Source organism: Mauremys reevesii, linkage group 4 (assembly GCF_016161935.1).
Source record: "Mauremys reevesii isolate NIE-2019 linkage group 4, ASM1616193v1, whole genome shotgun sequence".
NCBI classification, from domain to species: Eukaryota; Metazoa; Chordata; order Testudines; family Geoemydidae; genus Mauremys; species Mauremys reevesii.
Genome location: NC_052626.1, coordinates 150,997,328 through 151,023,328, shown reverse-complemented (window position 1 = coordinate 151,023,328; position 26,001 = coordinate 150,997,328). Strand labels below are relative to the sequence as shown.

The following is a 26,001-nucleotide window of genomic DNA, read 5'->3' as shown; positions in this document are numbered from 1 at the left end:
ATTTCTACAGTTACGGTTTATTCATGCTTCCACCTGCCACCATTGTCCTCAGTCCCGCCACACACTTACCCGTTGTCAGTCGTTATTTCTCCCACCACACACGAGGGCAAGGGAGGGGGCCTGTCTGTGCACCCGGCCGCCAGGGACAGACATGGGAGATACGGGGCTGCTCTTCTGAGCAAAAGGGGCTGGTCTGATCTCTCGATCCCTGCACCACTAGCCACAGAGTTACCTGGGCTCCCCTGCGAGGTGACACCTCCACCCCCCGAAGGGGATAATGCCCCCCCCCGCCCCCCGTTCTCTAGCCCCCAGCGACTCTCAGCCAGCGTAACCAGGGGCGGCTCTAGACCCCAGCGCACCAAGCAGGCACTTGGGGCGGCCGTTTCCCGGGGGGGCGGCATTTGGCTCCGGTGGAGCTCCCGCCGGCATGCCTGTGGCAGGTCCACCGGAGCCGGGCAGCGGACCTGCCGCAGGCATGACTGCGGCGGGTCCCGTCTTCCGCGGCTCGGTTGAGCTCCGCAGGCATGACTGCGGCAGGTCCGCTGGTCCCGGGCTCCGGTGGACCTGCCGCAGGCATGCCGGCAGGAGCTCAACCGGAGCCGCGGGAAGAGGGGACCCGCCGCGGGACCGGGGAAGGGCGGCGCAGCGCTCCGCGCTGCTTGGGGCAGCGTGATTTGTAGAGCCGCCCCTGAGCGTAACACAGGAGGGTTTATTGAGAGCTGAACCCAGTGTTGCCAGCACAGAATGCTCGAGGCAGCAACAGGGGTTCGTTGCCCGGTGTGCTTCGCTCCAATAAACACACCAAGGTGGAGAAGCAGACAAAGTTTATTTGAGACCTCAAAGCGGTGCAGGGAGACACAGACACGTCTCAAATCAAGCACCCAGATACAAACAGCCTTTCTCTCTTTATACATAACTTCAGCTAAGCATTCCCATTACCCCACTACTCCTCCTCTACCCCATTTCCCATATAGTGGATACATTATCACTAGCAATTACACTAAGCAAGTTAAATCATTCTTGGCAACAAACAATTCATCTCGTTAGTGACTTTTTCTTGACCGGTTATTTTTATTTCACTCCCTCTGATTTGTTATCCTGCCCCCCCCCCCCCTTTGCCAGGTGCAAGCAGGCCTCATTATTGCCTCCTGGTATCAGTGTTGCACTGATAACTAGCTGCTACACATTCCATCCTCGGTTACTGGCCTGCTAGATCGATTAGAGTTTAACATGGGGGCCCTCTGGTCAGACATGGAGTGACTTTAGTTCATTCAGGCCTAATACAGATGCCTGATGACACCAACAATTCCCCCCTTTGAGAATACTCAACAAACTTTTGGCTGAGTTTTCTCATACTTTGAGGACAAAAAGCAAGTAAGCTCTAGGGAGCTGGGGTTATTAATGAGGGGGTATTCAGTCCCACATGCATCCTCCCCATGGACCCGGCAGGATTCGGTATGTGGGAGCCCACACCCACCCTAACCGGTCCATATGCTTGGAAGGAGCACTGTGAATGTCCACACTTCCATCCAGAAAGTGTCCAAGTGTGTCTCCATGGCCACAGATCAGATGGTTCCTGACGTGTCTGTAAGGGCAGTGGGCCAAGTCTGGTGCTCAAGATCACTCCAAATGGCCATCAGCTGGTCATTCAGGAAATCCTGAATTTCTGAACATGCTAGCTCCCACTGCAATGCCTTCCCAGCCTCAGTGATATTCAGTACCATCTCTGTCAGTAACGTCTGGGTCATAGAACTAAGGGTGGAAATGACATGTAACTCACCAACTCCAGCTTGTACTTGGGATAGCTGAGCTTCAAAAATAAGGCTAGTGGCCTTTTCTAGTCGTCCCAATTCCTTATCATATTCTTGGCCTTTAAGAATATTCCAAATGGCTGTTACACTGTTAGCCCCAGCCCACAGGGATCTGCTCAATTTCTTTTTCCAGAGGAAATAACCCAGGCTCTTTATTGTGCTAATCTAATGGCAGCCCCTTGTGAGCAATCTGGGTATGTAAAAGTGATTTAAAAACTGGATAAAGGCAATGTCATTTAAAATCCAATTAGGGAGGGCAATACATACTGAAGGATTTATCCAAAACACAGGGCGCAGCCTGTAGAATAAACCCCAAAATCCAATCAATACCACATTCCCAAACATGGGTTCCTGTAACAGGCGGGTCCGGGGCTCAACCCTCCGAGGGGAGGAGGGGAGCCACACCGGCCTGCTGGTCTCAGGTGGGCTCTGCCCTGTCCCTTTAAGGCTAGACCACAGAGTCAGAGTCTACTGGGGCTCCGGCCTTTGGCTGCAAGGCGGAGCAGGAAACAGTACAGGGGGAGCTCAGGCCTCTTGCAGCAGGCTGAGCAGTGTGGAGAGGGGGATACCTGCCACCCGTGAGTGGGGTGGCAGGGGGGACACAGGCCCACCCACTCCACTGTGTGCCAGCCCGGGGCCCTAGGCAGCGGTCGTCACCGCTGACGGTCAGTGGGGTCCTGACCGCAACACACTGACATGGGTATTGTCTGGTCAGCAGCCTGACTGAGGTCGGCTGCCCCCGGGCCACTTCCAATGTCCCCCTCTTGTCCTACCTGGTCCATGGCGTCCGGTCCCGGGAAGTCCCACTGCATGGGCTCCTCACAACCCGGGCTGGGGGGTAGATCGGGCAGTTCCTCGGGGAAGTCCGGCCAATCGTGCTCCGGGGGTTCCTCGGGGTAACAGCAAGGTAGCGGGGAAGCTCCTCCTGGCTCCTCGTCGTAGGTGGCACGGGGAAGCTCCAGCAGGTCTTCCCAGTAGCGAGGGGGGTCTCCGGCCAGTCCGGGTAGCTGCCCTGGACCCCAGCGGTTTCCCCGTCAGGAGCTCCCTCAGGCAGGTCTGCTCCCCGCGGTGGCTGGGCACTGACTGGGCTGGAAGGGCCGGCTTTTATCCTTCCGGGTCGCCCTCTGACCCTCTGAGGGGCGGGCTCACCACTCTGTAGTCCCGCCCCTTCCTGTGTCCGGGGCTCAACCCTCCCCAGGGAGGAGGGGAGCCACACCGGCCTGCTACAGTCCCACAAGTTTCTTCCTGCCAGTGTATAATTCCTTGGTTTCTTCACCAGGGTCAGTTCTCAATGTCCTTTCTGGTCAGGAATTCCTGGACTTTGGCAATGTTAGTGGAGTGAGTGTTCCTTCTAGAAAAGTTCAAAGGCACAGTAGATCTGTCAGTGGACAAGGGAGAGGTTAACAAGCACGTCACCTTGTCCTTTTTCCCTGCTGTCCAGAAGACACAGTAAAACTAGAAAAAGGAATAGGCTAACCATGAGTAGGAGAATCCTCCTGAGGTGGAGGGGTCTTTTTGCAGTAGGAATCATGGGTCCAGGCAGTCAGTCTTTGGCACTTCACAGCGGTGTTGGTAGTCAGCAGGACTTAATAAGGGCCTTTCCAGCATGGAGCCAAAGCAGTCATTCATTGGTGGACTTTTACATTGATCCGGTCTCCTGGTTCCAAGGAGTGGCAGGGCTGCTAGGGACTTCGGGTAGTGCTTCTTTACCTGTGAGAAAAGAAACCTAACACATTTCATTAGTGTCTTTGCAGATTTTACAGCTGCTTGGGTATATTTAAGCCCCCCTTTTCTTGGTTGTTAGCCAAGTCTTAGCTGTGAGCAGTGTCCTTGAACGGAGTCAGCGCCTTATCCTTAGACTGAGCATGTTAACTATTTTTTCTCAGTTAACTCGTTCTTTTTCCTTCTTGGCTTTTTTTTTTTTAAAACCTACAAAGGAAAATTTTACTTTTTACTTATACACATTGCCGTTATACAGTACATTAGTCTTATTATTTAATGTATGCCACACTTAACCCTTTCACTAAAATAACCTTATTACAGAGCTTTGGAACAACAAGCCAGGACAAGCACACCCACTTTGATGAGTTTATTCAATACAACCTCTAGTCCAATAGCTTCCCACCATCCCCAGCCCTCTGGCTAGAAATCTGAGATAGCCAGAAGGATCCCATGTACAATATGGGGAGTGGGTTAACTTTTCATGTCCTTGCTTCCAAAGACTGTTAGTATGTAAATTTTAAAAACAATTTTCAATTAAAAGATTTGGCCAATAAAGTTTCTCTTTCTCTTAAGGAAATGTACTAGACTTTAGTATATCACATTTTTCCTGATGTATTCAAACACTTTGTATTCTAAGTTGAACAAAACAAGTATCTGCATTCCAATCCAACCCTTCCACTTGATTTCAAACCAGACCATCCCATGAAAATATTAAACACAACAATTCTGGCCACGAGACAAACACCACAAGACAGAACATAGAACACAAAACATAATTTTTACTCTGTCAGTAAATGCATGGTATGTTGAATGCTGTTCAGCTGGCATTAGTTTTCTCTGATTATCTGAAAGACAAAAACAGAGGTCTACCCCTTCTGGGCAGTCAATCATTGCTTAAAATATACAAATACCCTTGTTGATTTTAGGCAAAACAGGGGAATTACCCCATATTTTCTTGTATGTGCTTTATAGGCAGCCCAGGTTTCAGTGGCTTCTACCTTATCAGTTAGATAATTTGCATTAATACAGATGCTTTCTGGCTTGCTTTTTACTTTTAACTCCTGCTTTTAAACACTGAAAGAAAACATCACCACTTATAGTGCCTTAGAGCCTAACAAAATTTCAATTACATAGCACTATATACATTCTTTAGATAATTCAACTAAATGGTTCATAGCCAAATGATTGCAATCTAATAATGTCTTTGCCTGAATTTATTTACAAACATTTCAAAGACACCAAGAATTTTTCTCTTTAGCATTCTTACAAAGTTCAACTGCTGTTCCCTCCAGCAACTACAGAGTTAACTTCTCACTTCTTCCTTCCACTAGACCCTCAAAAGTTTCCAACCTGTTCTCCAATCTCTCTGTCTGTTGCCTGCCCGCCTGGGCCCGATCCTGCTTTTCTCGCTGAACCGTCCCTTCCATGGGTACCAACTTATTCCACTACCAGTTTAGCTAGGAGGGTGGGCTTCTCAACTAGCCCCCACCCTTCTGGTCTTTTCCCTAAAACATTTTTACTCACAAGACTATCCGAGTCCTCCCTTTTCTCCAACTACTTTATTGCCCAGTCCCGCTACGACTGGGGGTAGATCCATATGCCACCCTTCCCGGTCAACCAGGGTGGACAGAGGAATGCTAAACCCCCCTCCAGTTCTCAGACCTACTGCGGCTGAGAGTGGGCACACCTTTAATCATACAATCCTCAACATATAACACCAACAGTACCAAACAAAGCAAGCATAAAATAACAAGGGTAAAACAGATAGATGGTGTAAATTCTGCAGGGCTCCCCCATTCTCTATTGCTCACCAAACTGTGACAAATTTCTATTACCAATCAGTCCCTCATGTCAGGTGATCAGGCTGACACTGCAGGACGTTGGGGGAAGATAAAACACACCATATAACCGAATTTTAAAGCTTCATTAAAAATAATAAAACAACAATGGAGAGTGTTGGGAACGCTCCCACATCACTCAGGAAAAATATGAATGCCCCAAGCCTTAAGCCACTTCAATACTCACACATGTCCAGACTGGCCACGTCTGTGTATAACTTTCACAGAAGGGGAATAGGTGGACGGGAGATTATCCTGTATACAGCTTGTCCAGAATTTCCAACATGCTTCCGCTCTTGGGGTGGCTGTTCTTTTACACCCTGGAATCTCCTGCGGTGTCTTTCAGAGATTCCAGTCCAGATTCCAGCCTGTGGCTTCTCCAGTTTCACCAAGCCAAGCTGAATTTCAAATTAACCCATTCCTAGACAAATTGCTCACACTGTGTCAGAGGCTTTTCTTTGGTGATTAAAAGCTCCTCTGAGATATATGATCTTATCTAGATTGAAGGTAAAGATTCCAATTCTCTAAATACCTGCAGGTTTTAGGACCATAATGTACGTACATGTAACATGCTGGGGTACCCTTAGGGGGTGAGGTGGAATGTTTAGACTGTCCCTTACCCATTTTCCCCTTACACACAGAGAGGGTGCCCTGTCCGCGCTAGCGGCACATAAACTAAGGATCTCTCCCTACAGGGCACTCACACGGGAGAGACTAATGAGGATGACCACGACTCTCCTACACCTCCCTTCAGCAAAGAGCGTCGGCCAGTCTCTGGGAGACGGCGCCTCTTACTCTGATTGCGTCCAGTGAGATGATCAGACTGTCAGTAGCCCACACAGAAAGGAGAGGGGAGGGAAGATGGGTTCACACACTCCTAGACCCAGGCAGCTTCCTCGCCGGACTATGCCAGGCCGAGTCAGCCCACCGTGGGTCGGATCTCCTACAGATCCACTAGTTACCGGGCTTGCGTTAGAGCAGTCCTGGTCAGGAGCTTTCGCTTCACAGGGTAATCTGGGCGTCTTCCGGTAACAGTCACTCACACTGGTACACACACACACACACCAAGGCCATTATTTCCTATTACCACGATGCATCTTATCTTGCTGCACAGTCAATAAGTTCAGATGGCACGAGCCCAACAGAGACAGACGTCCCCACGGACAGTTCTCCTCCCAGTGCAGCTCTGGGGCATATGATGGGGGATTTTTACAAGAGCTCTCCATACAAACAGCTTCAGAAGCTACTTGTTCACTGACAAAACAGGAGTAATTGGAGGATCGTGTTGTAATTAAGTGATCCTTCTGGTGGCCACCTTTCCTGGCTCTCTAGCTGATACTGAGGCCAGTCAACTGTACAGAACCTCTTTAGATTACTCTTAGTCATCGGATCCAAACCAAGCACCTTCCAATTTGCTAGAATGCATTCTAGGGACGTACACCTTGCCCTACCGGCCGTACCCTGTCCCTGCCCCATACCACGGGCTTGCCCTTGACCCACTATAGGACGCTCTCTCGTCTAGTGGGAATTACAACGGCTGGGCGTCCCGAGCCTCAGGCAAAAGTCCACACCACTGGACTGTTCCTACCTTATCCGCAGGACCAGTTCCTCACCGTCGCCCGCAGCTGCTTCTCCACTATCTGAGTGCGTTGCACCGTTGTGTCCTCCAAGGTCAGCCTGACGCGTCTCTGCCGAGGCCCCCGGTAAAGGCACCGGTGCGCGCTGGGCGTCGGCTGTGACCGTAGTCTGCTGGCCATCGGAGGAGTCCGGGCAAGGCACAATTTTTCCTCGAGCCCACCCAGGGACACCAAAACTGTTGCCGGCACAGAGGCCCGAGCGGGGGGCAACAGCGAGGTTTGTTGCCCGGTGTGCGTCGCACTAATTAACACACCAGGGTGGAGAAGCAAAACCAAGTTTATTTGAGCCCAAATAAGGTGCCAGGGAGACATAGCCATCTCAAATCCTGCACCCCCGCACGCAGGCGGGGTCCCAGCATTTATACCCCTTTGTGAGGGTTTATCTGTACTTTCCCACCGTGGGGGCTACGTTCTCATGCATATAACTTTAATTACAGCATCTGCTTTCCGCCTGTCTTATCTAGTATTGGCTGCATCTAGTGCCAAGCAGCCTTGCAGCTGCCAGTAGCCAGCACATAGCACAAGAGGTTACAAACGTTTAGTAAGGCTAACAGAAGCACTTCACATAAAGGTACTTTGGTTCACATAGGCCCAAAGCCATCCTCCCGAGTTACCTAGATTTATGCCTAGTGACACCAACAAAGGCAAACTCATCAGAAACAACAAACTCCCTCTCCCCTCACTTCATTGAACCAGTAACACCCAGGGACACTGAGTCCCACCCCCCTGCATGCTACCCCCTGGGAAACACAGAAAACCCCCCCACTTCGTCACCCAGGCCCAGCCAGGCTGTGTCAGAGCAGGGAAGTGAACCTGGCGCCCGACGTCCCAGCCCAGCACCCCGGCCATAACCCCACCCCCCCATCTGAACAGAGAATGGGGGAGGGGTCTGATGGAGCACCCCAAACATAACCCCAGCCCCCCCCAGCTAAACAGGGAATGGGGGAGGGGTCTGACAGCACCCCACCCCCCCAGCTAAACAGAGAATGGGGGGAGGGGTCTGACAGAGCACCCTGGCCATAACGCCCCCCGCCCCCAGCTAAACAGAGAATGGGGGGAGGGGTCTGACAGAGCACCCTGGCCATAACCCCAGCCCCCCCCAGCTAAACAGGTAATGGGGGAGGGGTCTGACAGACAAGCCGAGTGCCTGTGACAGGGACTGTTTCACACAGTGGTGAGAGCAGGAGCCGGTATCAGGAATTACAGCCCAGGATAAACCCAGGGCCGGCAATAGGAACGAGGGTCAGGGTGGGGTCACCATGCAGGCCCAAGCACTATCACAGCCACCAACCTACTGCTGCTGCTGCTGGGGTGAGCTGCTGTCTGCTGAGTCTTCCCACCAATCAGGGGCCGGCTGCACTCGTTAGGTGGCTCAGCCCAGACTGGCCCTAACCCCGGACACCCAGGGGTGGGGGCGGGTTGCAGGCAGCTCGCTGGCTCGGCCCTTTCCCGGCTCTTGTGCAATGAGGAGTTTTGGGGAGGGGTGTTGCTCCAATGGCAGGAACTGCAGAGTCCCCCGGGCGGCCTGGACCTTGCCCTGCCGGCCTGTGACTCTGCCCCGAGGGGGCCGGGCCGGGGGGGCTCAGCCTGGGGGTAGCAGGGCCCGGCTGGGCGCAGGCAATGCCAGAGATGCTTGTCACTAACGCCAGGTTCGTTCTCTGCTGGCTATGCAGAGCGTGATTGTGAAGCTGAGCGTGTGAGACGCGCACAGAGACTGTCTGAGTTTTATTAACGCCGCGATCACTATAAGCAAACTCACAGGACTAGAGCGACAAGCATCGCAGCAGGATCTGCCCCGGGTACACTCACAGGGCCGCGGGTTCCCCTTCCGGGGAGATAAGCGTGAAGGGCGTCACCGCCCTGCCGGCCCGAGACCCCCCCTGAGGGCCGGTTTGGTTCCCCACCTGTCCCTGATACCCCCTCTCTGAGACCACATGGGATTCCGTCTCGGCCGCGTGCCCACGTTTGCCGTTCCTGGGGCTTGGGCAGCTGGAGGGGTCTCTGCGGCGCAGGTCAGGGGTCTGGCTGCATAAAGCGGTGGCGGGGGAGCCAGGCCATCCCACGCCCTGTGGCTAAACCTTCTGGCCCCAGGCAACTCACTCAAGCTAAGGGTTGTTCGAGCTCACACGGGCCGGCCCTGTGCTAACGCCGCCACCAGGCCTCCCGCGACACCCCGGCTGCAGGTCCCTGCCAAGCCCCTTGCAAAGGGATCTTGTCGTCCCGTCACTTCCTCCTACCTGCAGCGCAGCCTTAGGTTTATTTGCACGAATTTAACAGGCAGGGGCTGGGGCAGGGCAGCAGGAAGGAGGCTCTTGAAGCTGGGGAAATATTTGCACTGTTAGTTTTATTTGCACGAATTTATCAAGCAGCTGAACTTGTTCTGAGATATAAATGATCATTCGCAGATCTCCTGAGCTCAGGTCGTGGGTCAAAGGTTGACGTGTGTGTGCCCTGAGGATGCCAGGCAGGGAGTAGCAGGGCCCAGGCGACACCTGACCCGAGCGCTGGTTCCCAGCAGAAGGGTCCGCGGGGATCAGGGAGGGGTCACAGCCCAGTAACAACAGCTGCAGAGGGCATGCAGAGAGACGGCTTCACTGCTGGCCTGAGCGCTGACCAGAGAGAAAACCACACCCCAGCCACACACCGGACACAGCGAGGGGCCGGGGACACGGGGGCGACCACGCAGGAGTCTGTGACGGTAGCAGAGGGGACACAGGCTGTGTCTGTGCAGAGAGCTCCTGCTGCGGCAGTAAGGGCAGGGTGCTGCACATGGCGGCTGGGAGGCCGGAGCGCAGGAGGCCACAGGCCGAGGGGACGCGGGAGGCACGGACAGCGCTGCGGGGATGGAGAGCCATGGTGCTGCAGGCAGCGGTGGGATCCTCCTATCTGCTCCATGAGGAGATCGCCTCCCGAGCCCGCTGGAACCTCTGACGCAGGGGGTCCCAGATCCGCTCCGTCGCCTGCTCCATCGCCTGCTCCGCCATCTGTGCGCCGGCCAGGGGGGAAGAGCAGAGTTAGTGCCCAGAGGGAGAGACATGGGTCACAGCTCAGGGCCCCGTCTCCACAGGGGCCAGGCCCCTCAGCTGTCTAGGGCTGGTTACAGGTGCTGACACCAGCACAGGGCGTCTCCCTGGACAAGGTGCTATGAACAAACCCCCTGGGGGTCGCTTCTCCCCGTGTGTGAGGGTGACACCCCCCACCACACCCACTGTCACTGGGGCAGGCCCCGTTTTTCCTGTGCCTGCCTGGGAATGTCTCTCAGGACACCGAATCGTCCCGGCTCTTCGCCCCGCTCTGGAGCGTCTGGCCCCACACGCGCCCGGTCGGGACGAGGCTGCACAGAGCGAAACGGGCTCTGGGCCGGCCCTGGGAACGAGGGGTGAGGGAGGACGTGTCAGACCAGCACAGACAGGGCCAGAGGGGTCTGTGTTAGCCGGGGGCCCGATGCTGGGGCCAGTGCTGGGCACTCACTGGGCAAACAGCCCTCACCTTCCTCGGCCGGCTGCCGGTGTCGCAGCAGAGCCAGCCCCCCATGGCCATGGCCAGCAGCAGTGACGCTCGCAGCATCCACAGCAGGACCCTGAGCCCCATCTCCAGGCCGCCAGCTGTTGGGGACACGCAGATCAGAGAGACGTCCCGGTCCCCCCGCGATCCCACCAAGCCCAGCGACTGCCAAGCCCCCAGGGGACCCCAGCGCCCACCGACTCCCGGGTTCTCCTGCCCCCGACCCCAGCTCCTGGGCTATCGCACGGGCACCCCCTCGGCTCCCAGGGTTGTGGGAGATTCCCCAGGGTGGGGGCCACCCCCGGGCTGTGTCCGGCCCTGGAACCAGGGAGGCTGGAGTTCGGGACCAGCGCTGGGCCCGACCGATGGCCGAGTTATGGGGGAGAGGGCAGGGGCTGAGTCGCTCTAGACGGGGGACGTATCAGCCCAGCCCAGGATCGTTCGGTGGGGACGGAGCGGGGAGGACGAGGGGTAATGGGACCAGGGATTCCCAGCTGCAGCCCAGGACCCGTCCCCCAGCAGCGCCAGGGGTGTGAGCCCGGAGAACTGCCCCCCTGAGCATGACGGAGGGGAACAAAGCCGGGGTGCTGGCTGGACGGGGCAGGCTGATACCGCAGCGAGGGGCACCCAGGCCAGGGCGACCTGGCGGCCTCACCCCTGAAGGCGATCCGGAAGTCGGCCTGGCGGGACTGGTTCAGCAGGGGGTGCCATGCCCGGCAGGAGAACAGCGCCCCCAGATCCCGCTCCGTGGGGGTCAGTCTGTAGATGGTCACCAGGCTGAAGGTCCCGTCCCGGTGCCCCCGGCGCGCGGCAGAGACGAAGGAGGCGTTTAGCTCCTGCCCGTCCCGGAGCCAGGACACTGCGATGGGCTGGGGGTAAAACCCCCGCACGCAGCACACCAGGGCGCTGTCCTCGTCCCTCTGCACCACGGGGCTGGGCACCTCGACCCGCGGCAGCGCTGGGGGGGACAGAGACGGGGAGTCCAGAGAGCCGGGTGTGGGGGGGGGGGCTTCCAGGGCAGACTCGCGCCCGCCCTGCCCGCTAACCATCGCCCCAGCCGCGTCCTGCCCACACCCTGACGGACCCCCCGCCTGCACCCCGCCCGCGCCCTGACGGACCCCCGTCCGTGCCCTGCCCACCCCCCGCCCGTGTCCTGACGACCCTCCACCTGCGCCCTGCCCGCTAACCATCGCCCCAGCCGTGCCCTGCCCGCGCCCTGCCGACCCCCTGCTCGCGCCCTGCTGACCCCCAGCCGTGCCCTGCCCGCGCCCTGCCGACCCCCTGCCCGCACCCTGCCGACCCCCCATCCACGCCCTGCCGACACCCTGCCTGCGCCCTGCCGACCCCCTGCCCACGCCCTGCCGAACCTCCACCTGCGCCCTGCCGACACCCTGCCTGCGCCCTGCCCGCTAACCATCGCCCCAGCCGTGTCCTGCCCGCGCCCTGACGGACCCCCGCCCGGGTCCTGCCCACACCCTGCCGACCCCGCCCGTGTCCTGCCCACGCCCTGCCGACCCCGCCCGCGCCCTGACGGACCCCGCCCACGCCCTGCCAAACCTCCACCCGCGCCTGACGGACCCCGCCCATGCCCTGCCGACCCTCCCCCCCCGCCCTGCCGACACCCTGCCTGCGCCCTGATGGTCCCCCCGCCCGCGCCCTGACCGACCTCCCCCCCCCGCCCTGCCGAACCTCCGCCCGTACCCTGCTGACCCCCTGCCCGGGCCCCGACGACCCCACCCGCGCCCTGCCGACCCCTGCCCATGCCCTGCCGACCCCACCCGCGCCCTGACGACCCCCTGCCCACGCCCTGCTGACCCCCTGCCCATGCCCTGCCCACGCCCTGCCGACCCCCCACCCGCGCCCAGACGACCCCCGGCCCACGCCCTGCAGACCCCCTGCCCGTGCCCTACCCACACCCTGCCGAACCCCCGCCCGCACCCCGCCCGTGCCCTGCCGACCCCCTGCCGACCCCCTGCCCTGGCAGCCACTGACCCTGGCCGAGGCTCTGGGGCCGGGGCCACGCCTGGACCCCCTGCTCTGCCAGAGACCCGGCCCCAGCACCCCGGGCAGCAGGAATACGACCTGGGGAGGCGCCTGTGCTTGCGCCCCTACCTGCCACTTGCACCCGGACCGTCCCCTCCCCGTGCTGCCCGGCGTAGCGCACGGAGCAGCGGTAGGGGCCCTGGTCGGCCGGCGTGACGCGGGGCAGGAGCAGCGAGGCCTGGGCGTGGCCCTGCTGCTGGGAGAACAGGATGGAGCCCACCCGGGTGCTGATGGGGATCCCGTCCAGCTCAGCCACTCTGCTCCCCTGGAAGTACCAGCTGACCAGCAGCGTCGGGTCCCTCGCCCCATGCGGGGCCGCGGGGAAGCCGCAGGTCAGGAGCAGGTCGGAGCCCAGGAGCCCCGTCACCGGGGAGGGGTCGGTGGAGACGAGGAACGCGCCGGCTGTGGGGGGAGCACAATACAGATCTGGGGTCCTGTGGGGGAAAGGCCTCATGTCCCATCCCCCCCACAGCCCGCCAGTCCCCTGCTGTGGGGCCGGATTGGAGCCAACACCCCCCAGAGGGGACAGGCCCCTGCCCCATCCCCCCACCCCCCTGAGCCCACCAGCCCCCTGCCGTGGGGCCGGATTGGAGCCAGCACCCCCCAGAGGGGACAGGTCCCTGCCCCATCCCCACACCCCCCTGAGCCCGCCAGTCCCCTGCCCTGGGGCAGGATTGGAGCCAGCACCCCCCAGAGGGGACAGGCCCCTGCCCCATCCCCCCACCCCCCTGAGCCCGCCAGCCCCCTGCCGTGGGGCGGGATTGGAGCCAGCACCCTCCGGAGGGGCAAGGCCCCTGCCCCATCCCACACCCCCCTGAGCCCGCCAGCCCCCTGCCCTGCGGGGGGATTGGAGCCCAGTGCCCCCCAGAGGGGAAAGGTCCCTGCCCCCTCCCCCCCCCCCCCCGAGCCCGCCAGTCCCTGCCCTGGGGCCGGATTGGAGCCCGGTGCCCCCCAGAGGGGACAGGCCCCTGCCCCATCCCCCCACCCCCACAGCCCACCAGCCCCCTGCCCTGGGGCCGGATTGGAGCCGGTGCCCTCAGAGGGGACCGGCCCCTCCCCCACCCCCCGCCCCACCCCCCACCCCGAGCCCGCCAGCCCCCTGCCGTGGGGCAGGATTGCAGCTGGTGCCCCCCAGAGGGGACAGGTCCCTGTCCCTGCCCCCTCTCACCCCCGAGCCAGCCAGTCGGCCACCCCAGCTGTTTTTTCACATGAGCCCCTGTGGTTTGGGCTCCGGACCCCTCACACCCAGGCATTGGCCAGGGCAGATGGGGGCTCAGAGAGGCAGCCCCCCCCTCGATTCCCCCCACACTCACCGGCGCTGCCCAGCCCCAGGAGCAGCGCGATCCCCACGGCCATGGCGGTGAGGCTGGTCTGAGCCTCCCCTGCTCGCTGGGGCCGTGGGGCGGGGGCTGGGTCACTCCCCGCCTGCTTAAAATACACCCTGCAGAGGTGTGTGTGGCTAAGAATAACACACACACACACACACCCCGGTGTGTGAACCACAGAGCCCCGCTCGCAGCCTGCAGGCGTCAGGCTGAACGCAGCCCCGAGGCTGCTCTGGGTTACAGCCCCCCAACGAGTGGGGGGATCAGCCCTGGCCCCACACACTCTCCCCTCCCCTTTGCAGCCCCACAGGGGGTCGGGCAGTGGATGAGGAGCCAGGACTCCTGGGTCCAGTTCCCACCTCTGCCACCGACGGTCTGTGTGACCTGGGCCAAATCCCTTCCTCCCTCGGCGCCTGTCGCCCGGCCCTGGGTGTGTCGGGGCAGGGGCTGCGCCGCGCCGTGCGCGATGGGCCCCGGGGGTTGCTGAGCCGCCTGTGTGGGGCTCTCAGAGCCCAGCCTGTGCCAGCGCCGCGCCGTGGGGACGCAGGAGCCGTGGGAGCCGTTACTCGGATGTGCTGCGTCTCCTCCATGCGCTGTGCACGTCCATCTGGGCGGCCTTAAATAGCAGGCCAGGGCTGCCTCGGCCAGGCCTGTAACGCTCCTCCCCAGCCCCAGCAGCTGCTCCTGCCCGGCTGGGTGCAGAGCGCGGCAGATCTCAGCCGCCCGGCTCGGTTTCCAAGGCTCGCCCAGGCCCCGGGTACTGGGACAGCCGCCAAGGTGCCGGCCGGGGGGCAGATCGTCCAGGCGCCTGCAGAGCCCTCAGTGGGAACACGGCGCCGCTGCCGCTGTCGGCAGTGGGAAGCAGCAGGCTGCCTCGGTTTCCCTCTCATCCCTCGCGTGGCACAGCGCCGCACGACTCCTCCAGGGGCCCCGCTCGCGGTTAGCCCCTGGCACGGGCGATGGCCGGGGGTCCGGACGCCCCAGCCACACGCGTTCGGGGCTGGGCAGTGGCACCAGGTCGGCCCCTTCGCTCAGGGCCCGCCCGGGACGCAGGCCCCCCGGAATATCGCCAGGTACAGGAAGGCCCCTGGCTGAGTCCCCGACCTGCCCCCGCAGCGCCGGCGGCTGTTGAGGCAGCGGGGGTGGCCCCAGATCTCCTCCAGCAGCCGCTTGGCGTCGAGGGCACCGTCCAGCCTGGTGAAGTAGGTGTGCAGCTTCTCGCCGGCCTGCGCCTCGCCCGCCCCCACCTCCCACAGGCAGGGCCGCATGGAGACCACCCCGGCCGGCACCATGCCCGCCAGGACCCGCTCCGCCGGCCCCAGCCCCGCCAGGATCTCCCGGGCCCGCCCCGGGAAGTGCGCCGGGGGGATCTGGCTCATGGCCTGGCACTGTGCCAGGTAGCCCAGGTACCGCCCCATCAGCTGGCAGAAGTCGTCCTTGAGGAACTGCACCAGCTCGTCCGCCGGCGCCCCCCGGTGGCGGAAGTGGGCAGCGATGCCGCGCAGCGCCGCCTCCATGTCCTCGGCGGGCTCCCCCGGCCGGCTGCCCCGCTGGGCGTAGGTCACCAGGAAGACGATGCCAACTGGGCCGTTCCTGACACGCGAGGCGTTGAGGCAGCGGGGGTGGGTGCCGCAGAACTGGCCCAGCAGGTGCCTCACGGTGCAGAGCCCGGCCCCCGGCCCCGGCCCCGGCCGGCAGTAGTAGGTGCAGGTTTTCTCGTAGCCAGCTGCCCTGTGCTGCCAGGCCCGGCACCACGGCCCAGCCTCCCAGAGATAGTGCGTCAGCGCCCGGGTGCAGCCGATGTAGAACCAGCAGCCGGGGTCCCCGGAAACCTCCTGGAGCCGGGTCTCCAGCTCGCCGGGGGCCACCGCCTGCATCCGCCGGCACTGAGCGAACCGGGCATGGAAACCGTGAACCGCAGCCAGGAACTCCTGGGCCAGCTTCCCCCTCAGGGCCGCGACAGGGGTTCCCGCGGGGCCATCCGCCTCCAGCGCCCCCCTGATGGCCAGCAGATCCGCGTTCAGAGTCCGGAGCTCCTCCGCCATCGCCGCGCACGGCTGCCGCTGCCTCCCTGGGACGGTGCCCTGAGGGGGACGCAGAGAGCATGGTCAGTGCCCGCAGCCTGATCCAATCCCCTGCACCCAGCCAGACGCAGAGCGGGCCGAGGCTAACAGAGACGGCTTCTGGGGGAGGTCCCCAGCGATCGCCCCCTGCGTTTGCTCCGGCCTGCCCCACATCCCACCTCGTGTCCGGCCGCAGGGGATAGACAAGCCTCCCTAAAGCACTGCGGGGCAGGGGGAGTGCTGCTATCCCTGCTGGGGAAACTGAGGCAGGGAAATCAGCCCAAGGTGATGCAGCAAATCACCGGAAGACTGAGGATAGAACTCAGGAGTCCTGGCTCCCAGCCCCCCCTGCTCTAACCACCAGATCCCCCTCCCCTCCCAGAGCCGGGGAGAGAACCCAGGAGTCCTGGCTCCCAGCCCCCCTGCTCTCACCCACCAGCCCCCACTGCCCTCCCAGAGCTGGGAGAGAACCCAGGCGTCCTGGCGCCCAGCCCCACCCTTGCTCTAACCACCAGATCCCCCTCCCCTCCCAGAGCTGCGAGAGAACCCAGGAGTCCTGGCTCCCAGCCCCCCGTGCTCTCACCCACCAGCCCCCACTCCCCTCCCAGAGCAGGAAAGAAAACCCAGGCGTCCTGCCGCCCAGCCCCCCGCTGCTCTAACCACCAGCCCCCACTCCCCTCCCTGAGCCAGGAAGAAAACCCAGGCGTCCTGGCGCGCAGCACCCCTGCTCTAACCCACCAGCCGCACTCCCCTCCCAGCGCCGGGGAGAGAACCCAGGAGTCCTGGCTCCCAGCCCCCCCTGCTCTAACCCACCGGCCCCCTCCCGACCCAGAGCCGGGGAAAGAACCCAGGAGTCCGGGCTCCTTTCTCAGCTTTAGCCCCAGACTCTAGTTTCCGCGCAGCCAGAAGCGCCTCAGCCCCTGGGACCCGCCCGCCCCCAGTACTGAGCCCCCCTCCCCGGTCCCGCTGCTCGCCCGTCACTGACCTGTGGGGGCTGTGAGCCAGGGAGCTGCAGGGCAGAGCTCCCCGCACAGGGCGCAGCGAAAGCGAAAGTTGGAGAGTTGCGTAATGTTTGCGCCTCGCCTCGCTGCTGGCAGCTCCAGCCCCGCCCGGCCCCGGGAGGGGGGGCACCTCGGAGCCATCGGCAGTGACCCCCCCCGGCCCTGCACAGCCCCCACCGGCCCCACCCAGACCCGGGGCACCTCAGAGCCATTGGCAGTGACCCCGGCCCTGCGCACCCCCACCAGCCCCGCCCGGACCCGGGGCACCTCAGCCATTGGCAGTGACCCCCGGCCCTGCGCACCCCCCACCACCCCCGCCCGGACCCGGGGGGGGGGCACCTCGGAGCCATTGGCAGTGACCCCCCCGGCCCTGCACAGCCCCCACCCGCCCTGCCCGGCCCCGGGGGGGGCACCTCGGAGCCATTGGCAGTGCCCCCGGCCCTGCGCACCCCACCAGCCCTGCCCGGACCCGGGGCACCTCGGAGCCATTGGCAGTGACCCCGGCCCTGCACAGCCCCACCAGCCCTGCCCGGCCCCTGGGGCACCTCAGAGCCATTGGCAGTGACCCCCGGCCCTGCGCACCCCCACCAGCGCCCGGACCCGGGGCACCTCGAGCCATTGGCAGTGACCCCCGGCCCTGCACAGCCCCACCAGCCCCGCCCGGCCCCGGGGACACCTCGAGCCATTGGCAGTGACCCCCGGCCCTGCGCACCCCACCAGCCCCGCCCGGACCGGGGCACCTCGGAGCCATTGGCAGTGACCCCCCCGGCCCTGCACAGCCCCCACCAGCCCCGCCCGGACCCGGGGGGGGGGCCCCACGGAGCCCTTGGCCGGGCCCCCCCCCGCCCGGCACAGCCCCCACCCGCCCCGCCGGACCCGGGGCACCTCGGAGCCATTGGCAGTGACCCCCCCGGCCCTGCACAGCCCCCACCAGCCCCGCCCGGACCCGGGGGGGGGCACCTCGGAGCCATTGGCAGTGACCCCCCCCGGCCCTGCACAGCCCCCACGCCCAGCAGCAGCCATGGCTGCTCCCTCCAGCTGCCCCCCCCCCCCCGTGTGTGACCGGCAGCTGCGCCTCCGGGCAGGGCTGTGTCCGCTCCGGGGCACCTCGGGGGGGGGGGGCTGGGCACACGGGGACCCCTCGCCCGGTGCTGGGACACGGCCACTCTGGGGGGGGGCTGGGCACATGGGGACCCCTCTCCCAGCGCTGGGATGCGGCCCCTCTGGGGGGGGCTGGACACATGGGGACCCCTCACCTGGCGCTGGATGCGGCCCCTCTGGGGGGGCTGGGCACACAGGGACCCCTCACCTGGCGCTGGATGCGGCCCCTCTGGGGGGGCTGGGCACACGGGGACCCCTCACCTGGCGCTGGATGCGGCCCCTCTGGGGGGGGCTGGACACACGGGGACCCCTCACCTGGCGCGGGATGCGGCCCCTCTGGGGCTGGGCACACGGGACCCCTCACCTGGGGCTGGTTGCGGCCCCTCTGGGGGGGGCTGGACACACGGGGACCCCTCACCTGGCGCTGGATGCGGCCCCTCTGGGGGGGCTGGACACATGGGGACCCCTCTCCCAGCACTGGGAGGCAGCCCCTCGGGGGGGGGGCTGGACACATGGGGACCCCTCACCTGGCGCTGGATGCGGCCCCTCTGGGGGGGGGGGCTGGACACACGGGGACCCCTCATCTGGCGCTGGATGCGGCCCCTCTGGGGGGGCTGGGCACACGGGGACCCCTCACCTGGCGCTGGATGCGGCCCCTCTGGGGGGGCTGGACACACGGGGACCCCCTCACCTGGCGCTGGATGCGGCCCCTCTGGGGGGGCTGGGCACATGGGGACCCCTCACCTGGCGCTGGATGCGGCCCCTCTGGGGGGGCTGGGCACACGGGGACCCCTCGCCCGGCACTGGGAGGAGGGGTCAGGCCGACTGGCTGGATCTGACCCCGGGAAGACCCTGCACCCGCTGCAGTGCTGCCCTCAGCTGGCTCCATGTCCACGCAACCCCTGGGGCGCAACCTCCAGGGCGACCCCACAGAGACACACCCCCCCCCCGGCCTGCTCTGTCCACGGCCCCTGTCTGTCGGCCTCTGGGACCAACTGGGAATGTTCTGAATGTTCCCTCTGAATACGGTGTTGGTGCCTCAGTGTCCCCTCGGCAGTTCTTAATATCCAGGTGGTGGGATCAGGGGGTGCGATTGCTGCAGAGGAAGGGGCCAGTGCACCTAAATGCCTGACACTCTGTCTCCTAGCGACTGATGGCCTGGGCCCCCCCCTCTGCAAAGGTGCCGACTGAAGGTGTTGGAGACACAGAGATCAGGTGACCTCCTGGCCCGGGAAAGGAGCTGAGCAGAGGAGGGGCTGGGGGGGTTCAGTCGTCTAAATAAACCTTCTGCTTTACTGGCTGGCCCTAGAGTCCTGGTGAATCGCAGGAAGCCGGGGGTGCAAGGCCCTGATTCCCCCACACTCTGTGACAGGGGGGTGCCCCATTCACTCCCAGCATCCTCTGGGGCGGAGGGACCCCTCCTGGGGAGGGGTTGCCCCTGCTCCCTGCAGGACAGTTTCCACCAGCCCCAAAGCTTTGGCTGGGCCTTGAATCTCCCCGGGCCGGGCCGTTCTCCAGCCCCCTGGCTCTGCCCCCTAGCTCTGTCAGGGTCCCCACACCCTGCCCTGGGGTGATGGGGGGAACTGCCTGGCCCTCCCCCTGTGGGGAAGCAGGGGCAGCTCTCATCCCCCCCCCCCCCGAGCTGGCTCCCGGCCCCCCTCGCCCTCCCTGCCTGTCTTGGGCAGATCCAGGGGAGACCCCGGGGCAGCGAGGGGCCGGTCTCGGGGAGACCCCGGGGCAGCGAGGGGCCAGTTTTGGGGAGACCCCGGGGCAGCGAGGGGCCAGTTTCAGGGAGACCCAGGGGCAGTGAGAGGCCGGTTTCAGGGAGGTCACAGGGGAACCCTGGGGCAGTGGGGGGCCCTGTTTCGGGGAGACCCTGGGGCAGCGAGGGGCCCGTTTCAGGGAGATCCGGGGGCAGCGAGGGGCCGGTTTCAGGGAGACCCCGGGGCAGCGAGGGGCCGGTTTCAGGGAGGTCACAGGGGAACCCTGGGGCAGTGGGGGGCCCTGTTTCGGGGAGGTCAGAGGGGAACCCCCAGGGGCAGTGAGGGTCCAGTTTCGGGGAGACCCCGGGGCAGCGAGGGGCCCGTTTCAGGGAGATCCGGGGGCAGCGAGGGGCCGGTTTCAGGGAGACCCCGGGGCAGCGAGGGGCCAGTTTTGGGGGGACCCGGGGGCAGCGAGGGGCCGGTCTCGGGGAGACCCCGGGGCAGCGAGGGGCCGGTCTCGGGGAGGTCACAGGGGAACCCCAGGGCAGCGAGGGGCCCGTCTCGGGGAGGTCACAGGGGAACACTGGGGCAGCGAGGGGCCCGTCTTGGGGAGGTCACAGGGGAACCCCCAGGGGCAGCGAGGGGCCAGTTTCGGGGAGACCCCGGGGCAGCGAGGGGCCCATCTCGGGGAGACCCTGGGGCAGCGAGGGGCCGGTTTCAGGGAGACCCCGGGGCAGTGAGGGGCCAGTTTCGGGGAGACCCCGGGGCAGCGAGGGGCCGGTTTCAGGGAGACCCCGGGGCAGCGAGGGGCCGGTCTCGGGGAGACCCGGGGGCCTGCGGCGGGCCAGGCCCCGTACTCACCAGCTGCCACGCAGCACAGGGCCAGCACGGCCCCGCGCAGACACATCTCCGGGGGTGCGCGCAGGGGGGCAGGAGGCACCGTCTCTGCACCGGCAGTGCCAGGGCCGCGCTGATAAAGGGCCAGCCGTGTGGCAGGGCCCTGATAAGCCCCGAACGTGGCCAGGAGCCCCCTGATTGGCTGGGACGTCCCGTCCCATCCCCCCCAGGCACTTCGGCGCCGTCTGCCCGGGTTGTTTTTATCCTGGGGCAGCCGGTGACCTCGTGGGGCCGGGACCCAGGGACCCCCAGGACCCCCGTGTAGGGCTGTCCCAGCCAGGCCTGGGGGGCGGGTCCCTGCCCCAGCCCGGCTCTGGGTCGCCGTGGGGACCCCAGCCTGGGGGTGTTTCACCCCCCACCGGCTCTGGGTCACCGTGGGGATCCCATCCTGGGGGTGTTTCACCCCCCACCGGCTCTGAGCTCTGCCCCCCTGGGGTCACAGTCGCTCCTTCCCGGGGGCAGCGCTGCCCGAGCCCAGCCAGGCCTCAGCCAATGCCCCGGACACGGGACACCCCCTCCTCCCTCCCGGCAGCGTCCCAGCAGGGAGAGGGGCCGGACCCTGCACCCCCTGGGATGGGGCATCCCCCGTTCCCCTCCCGGGGGGCCTGTCCCACCGCCCCAGGCGCAGAGAGTGTGGGGCCGGGATGGGGGCCCAGCTGCGGGGTTCACCCCCCCACATCAGAGACGAGGACACAGACCGAGCATCACCCGCGGCTTTATTCAGACAACAGCTCACAACCTGCGTCCCAAAGCCGCCCCGTGGGGTCACCCTAAAGCTGAGCCCCCTGCCTCCAATGCACAGCCCCCCCCGCAGAACCCCCCAATGCACAGACCCCCCCGCAGACCCCCCCAATGCACAGCCCCCTCCCACGCCCCATGGGCAGCATGAAGCAAAGCCCCTGCCCTCCCCAATGCACAGCCCCGCAGCATGTCCCCAGTGCACAGCCCCGCAGCACCCTCCCAGTGCACAACCTCCTGCTACATCCCCACATGCAGCACCAAGCAAAACCCCTGCCCACCCCCAATGTGCAGCCCCACCCCCACCCTGCTGGCCCCGATCCTGTTCCAGCAGCTCCCTGGCTCTTTCCCTCCGCGATGCCTCCCCTGCTGCTCTCTGCACACCCCCCAGCTGGCCCCATAGATGCCCCCGCAGTGCTGAGATCAGCCCCCCTCCCCCCCCCGCGCAGCCTGGGTGCCCCCTGGAGCTGGGGCCGGGCTCAGGCCTCCCCCCCAGCCCCAGCGCCTGCCGCCTCCAGCTTGCGGCTGATCTGCTGCAGGATGCTCAGCACCTGGTCCAGCTTCTTCAGCACCAGGGGGTCGGGGTCAGGGGCGCAGGCGTGAGGGGCCTCGGCCTCCGGCTCCTCCACGGGCGGCTTCGAGGGGTCTGCAGGGCACAAACCGGGGACACCCGTCACCGCGACCGGCGCACGTCTGCCCCTGCACCCCAGCCGCCTCCATCAGCGGGACAGCAACTGCGGCGGCTGCAGCCCCGGCCTCGCCCAGCAGGGGGTGCTGTGGGGGGGAGCTCCCAGCTACTCCAGTTCCACCCTCGCCCAGCAGGGGGTGCTGTGGGGGGGGGAGCTCCCAGCTACTGCAGCCCCAGCCTCGCCCAGCAGGGGGCGCTGTGGGGGGGAGCTCCCAGCTACTGCAGCCCCGGCCCCGCCCAGCAGGGGGCACTGTGGGGGGGAGCTCCCAGCTACTGCAGCCCCGGCCCCGCCCAGCAGAGGGCGCTGTGGGGGGGAGCTCCCAGCTACTGCAGCCCCAGCCCCGCCCAGCAGGGGGTGCTGTGGGGGGAGCTTCCAGCTACTGCAGCCCCGGCCTCGCCCAGCAGGGGGTGCTGTGGGGGGCGCTCCCAGCTACTCCCACTCCAGCCTCGCCCAGCAGGGGGCGCTGTGGGGGGAGCTCCCAGCTACTGCAGCCCCGGCCCCGCCCAGCAGAGGGCGCTGTGGGGGGGAGCTCCCAGCTACTGCAGCCCCGGCCTAGCCCAGCAGGGGGCACTGTGGGGGGGGAGCTCCCAGCTACTGCAGCCCCGGCCCCGCCCAGCAGAGGGCGCTGTGGGGGGGAGGTCCCAGCTACTGCAGCCCCAGCCCCGCCCAGCAGGGGGCGCTGTGGGGGGGCGCTCCCAGCTACTGCAGCCCCGGCCCCGCCCAGCAGGGGGCACTGTGGGGGGGAGCTCCCAGCTACTGCAGCCCCGGCCCCGCCCAGCAGAGGGCGCTGTGGGGGGGAGCTCCCAGCTACTGCAGCCCCGGCCCCGCCCAGCAGAGGGCGCTGTGGGGGGGAGCTCCCAGCTACTGCAGCCCCAGCCCCGCCCAGCAGGGGGTGCTGTGGGGGGCGCTCCCAGCTACTCCCACTCCAGCCTCGCCCAGCAGGGGGCGCTGTGGGGGGAGCGCCCAGCTACTGCAGCCCCGGCCCCACCCAGCGGGGGGCGCTGTGGGGGGAGCTCCTGGCTACTCCCAGTCCAGCCTCGCCCAGCAGGGGGCGCTGTGGGCAGTGGGTGGGGCGGGAGCTCTGTCTGGGAGGTGCGGGGGAAATGGGGCAGGAGCACTGGCTGTGGGGGGAGGGGGCTGGGTGCGCTGCCTGTGGGTGGGAGCTCCCACTTCTATGGAGAGCAAGGGGCACGTTGGCCAGCCTCTGGCAGGGCCCCTGCAGGGCCCCATAGCACGACCCATAGCAGGACCCCTGGCAGGCCCCCTGGCGGGCCCCATAGCACAACCCATGGCAGGCCCCCTGCAGGGCCCCTGGTGGGCCCCATGCACAACCCCCTGGCGGGCCCCCTGGCAGGCCCCCTGCAGGGCCCCCCGGCGGGCCCCATAGCACGACCCATAGCAGGACCCCTGGCGGGACCCCTGGTGGGCCCCCTGCAGGGCCCCCTGGCAGGCCCCTGGCGGGCCGGCCGCCTTACCCTCGACGTGGAGGACGACCTGCTTGATGCGCACGTCGGGCGCGTAGGTGACGTAGCAGCGGTAGTTGCCGGCGCTCTCCGGGGTCACCTTGCTGAGGTGGAGCGCGGCGTTGCCGCTCCGCAGCCCCTCCACGCTCAGGGTGGCGCCCGGCCGGCTCCCGCTCAGCACGTTGTCGAACTCCACCAGCTGCCCGCCCCGGTGGAACCACTGCACCACCAGCTGGCTCAGGTCCACGGGCGGCTGCGCCACGGAGAACTGGCACTTCAGCACCACGTCGTCCCCCACCTGGGCTCGCACCGGGGAGGCGTCCGTCTCCACCGCCAGCTTGCCGGCTGCACGGGCACAGACCGCAGGGGAGGGTCAGCGGCCGGGGCGGGGGTGACGCGGAGACCGGCTTGGTCTGGGTGACGCTGGCAGCCGCTCGGCCAGGGAGCAGCGGCCCCGGTAAAACCGTGGGGTCCCCGCACCAGCACTGGGGACGGAAGGGGGGTGCTCCCTCCAGCTCCCGGCCCAGCCAGCGGGGGCTGGCGATGGGGGTCTCCCAGGCCCCCCAGCTGAGCCCTCCCCACCCTGCCCCAGGGGGTCTGCCCTGCAGCGGGGGACGTGTTAGCCCTCCGGGCGCCCCGTGTCCATGGCAGGGTCCCGGCACTCACCGCAGCCCCCCAGCAGGCCGAGGACGAGCAGGGTCAGCGGGGGCTGGCGATGGGGGTCTCCCAGACCCCCCAGCTGAGCCCTCCCCACCCTGCCCGGGGGCTCTGCCCTGCAGCGGGGGACGTGTTAGCTCTCAGGGCGCCCCGTGTCCATGGCGGGGCCCCGGCACTCACCGCAGCCCCCCAGCAGGCCGAGGACGAGCAGGGTCAGCGGGGGCTGGCGATGGGGGTATCCCAGACCCCCCAGCTGAGCCCTCCCCATCCTGCCCGGGGGGTCTGCCCTGCAGCGGGGGACGTGTTAGCCCTCCGGGCGCCCCGTGTTCATGGCAGGGCCCCGGCACTCACCGCAGCCCCCCAGCAGGCCGAGGACGAGCAGGGTCAGCGGGGGCTGGCGATGGGGGTCTCCCGGGCCCCCCAGCTGAGCCCTCCCCACCCTGCCCGGGGGCTCTGCCCTGCAGCGGGGGACGTGTTAGCCCCTCCGGGCGCCCCGTGTCCATGGCAGGGCCCCGGCACTCACCGCAGCCCCCCAGCAGGCTGAGGACGAGCAGGGTCAGCGGGGGCTGGCGATGGGGGTCTCCCGGGCCCCCCAGCTGAGCCCTCCCCACCCTGCCCGGGGGCTCTGCCCTGCAGCGGGGGACATGTTAGCCCCTCCGGGCGCCCCGTGTCCATGGCAGGGCCCCGGCACTCACCGCAGCCCCCCAACAGGCCGAGGACGAGCAGGGTCAGCGGGGGCTGGCAATGGGGGTCTCCCAGGCCCCCCAGCTGAGCCCTCCCCACCCTGCCCGGGGGGTCTGCCCTGCAGCGGGGGACGTGTTAGCCCTCCGGGCGCCCCGTGTCCATGGCAGGGCCCCGGCACTCACCGCAGCCCCCCAGCAGGCCGAGGACGAGCAGGGTCAGCGGGGAGCGGCTCATCGTGACGCTGGCGCTGTCTGTGTCTGCTCCGCAGGCGTCACGCTCAGACTGGCCGCACCAGGCCCAGCTCGGCCGGGGCAGCGTTATCGGGGGCAGCAGCAAACGGCTCCGTAACGGGCGGGAGGGCGCGGCCCAGCCACGGCTGGACCCCGGAGATAAGGCTTGTAGTGATCATTCGCTGACACGCACCCCACGGCGCCCGGCCCGGGTCTGCGCTGACCCCCTCCCCCTGCCTGGGTCTGTGCTGACCCCCCCCCTCCCGGCCTGGGTCTGTGCCAGCCCTGCCCCACCAGCCTGGGTCTGTGCCAGCCCTGCCCCCCCGCCTGGGTCTGTGCCAGCCCTGCCCCCCTGGCCTGGGTCTGTGCTGACCCCCACCCCGCCTGGGTCTGCGCTGATCCCCACGCTGGCCAGGTGGTGGGAAGCAGAGACCGCCCGGAGCCAGAGGTGCACTGGGGTCCGAGCCGGCGGGTGAGGCCAGGGGGTAGCAGGAGCCCTGGGCCAGGCGGGGGGGGGGGAGCCAGCGGGGTCTCGGGGCGCAGTGCAAGCAGAGCAGACCAGGGCCCCTTCAGAGCTTGGGCCCGGCTCCATGGAGCCGCTGTAAACCCGGCATAGTGGTGGCCCCTCCCCGACCATCCCGTCCTGACCCCTGTCCCCCACTGTGCCCCGGGAGCGTCTCATGGGGCCGGGCCGGCCTCTCCCTGGGGTAACTCGGGGCTCCCCCCTGACGGGCCAGAGGGACCAGGGGGCCTGGAAGAGGGGGAAAGGGGGAGGGGCGGCTGGCAGCCAGGGTTTGGCTGCTGAGGGCATCGGGGTCAGGGTGCCAGGAGGGGGTTGGCGTGACCCCCGTGAGCCCCAGGGATTGCTGGAGGATGGGGCGGGGGGTGATAGACC

The 26,001-nt window shown here is 65.6% G+C and overlaps 3 protein-coding genes across 3 annotated transcripts; all 3 read right to left on the bottom strand.

Annotated features, from left to right (window-relative positions):
- Window positions 1-9,487: 9,487 nt before the first annotated feature.
- On the bottom strand, window positions 9,488-14,770 carry LOC120404143. Its single transcript, XM_039536144.1, has 6 exons — window positions 14,754-14,770; window positions 14,240-14,688; window positions 12,625-12,957; window positions 11,168-11,470; window positions 10,498-10,613; window positions 9,488-9,992 (listed from the first exon to the last, which is right to left on the bottom strand). The coding sequence occupies exons 1-6, from the start codon at window positions 14,768-14,770 to the stop codon at window positions 9,891-9,893; spliced, it is 1,320 nt and encodes a 439-aa protein (XP_039392078.1). The 3' UTR covers window positions 9,488-9,890.
- Window positions 14,683-20,705, bottom strand: LOC120404758. The gene is made up of 2 exons (XM_039537731.1): window positions 20,610-20,705; window positions 14,683-15,964 (listed from the first exon to the last, which is right to left on the bottom strand). Exon 2 carries the CDS (start codon window positions 15,923-15,925, stop codon window positions 14,912-14,914), a length of 1,014 nt encoding a protein of 337 aa, XP_039393665.1. The 5' UTR covers window positions 15,926-15,964; window positions 20,610-20,705; the 3' UTR covers window positions 14,683-14,911.
- A 1,020-nt stretch (window positions 20,706-21,725) lies between these two features.
- On the bottom strand, window positions 21,726-25,198 carry LOC120404759 (natural cytotoxicity triggering receptor 3 ligand 1-like). Its single transcript, XM_039537732.1, has 3 exons — window positions 25,059-25,198; window positions 23,548-23,880; window positions 21,726-22,029 (listed from the first exon to the last, which is right to left on the bottom strand). The coding sequence occupies exons 1-3, from the start codon at window positions 25,108-25,110 to the stop codon at window positions 21,863-21,865; spliced, it is 552 nt and encodes a 183-aa protein (XP_039393666.1). The 5' UTR covers window positions 25,111-25,198; the 3' UTR covers window positions 21,726-21,862.
- Window positions 25,199-26,001: the final 803 nt, after the last annotated feature.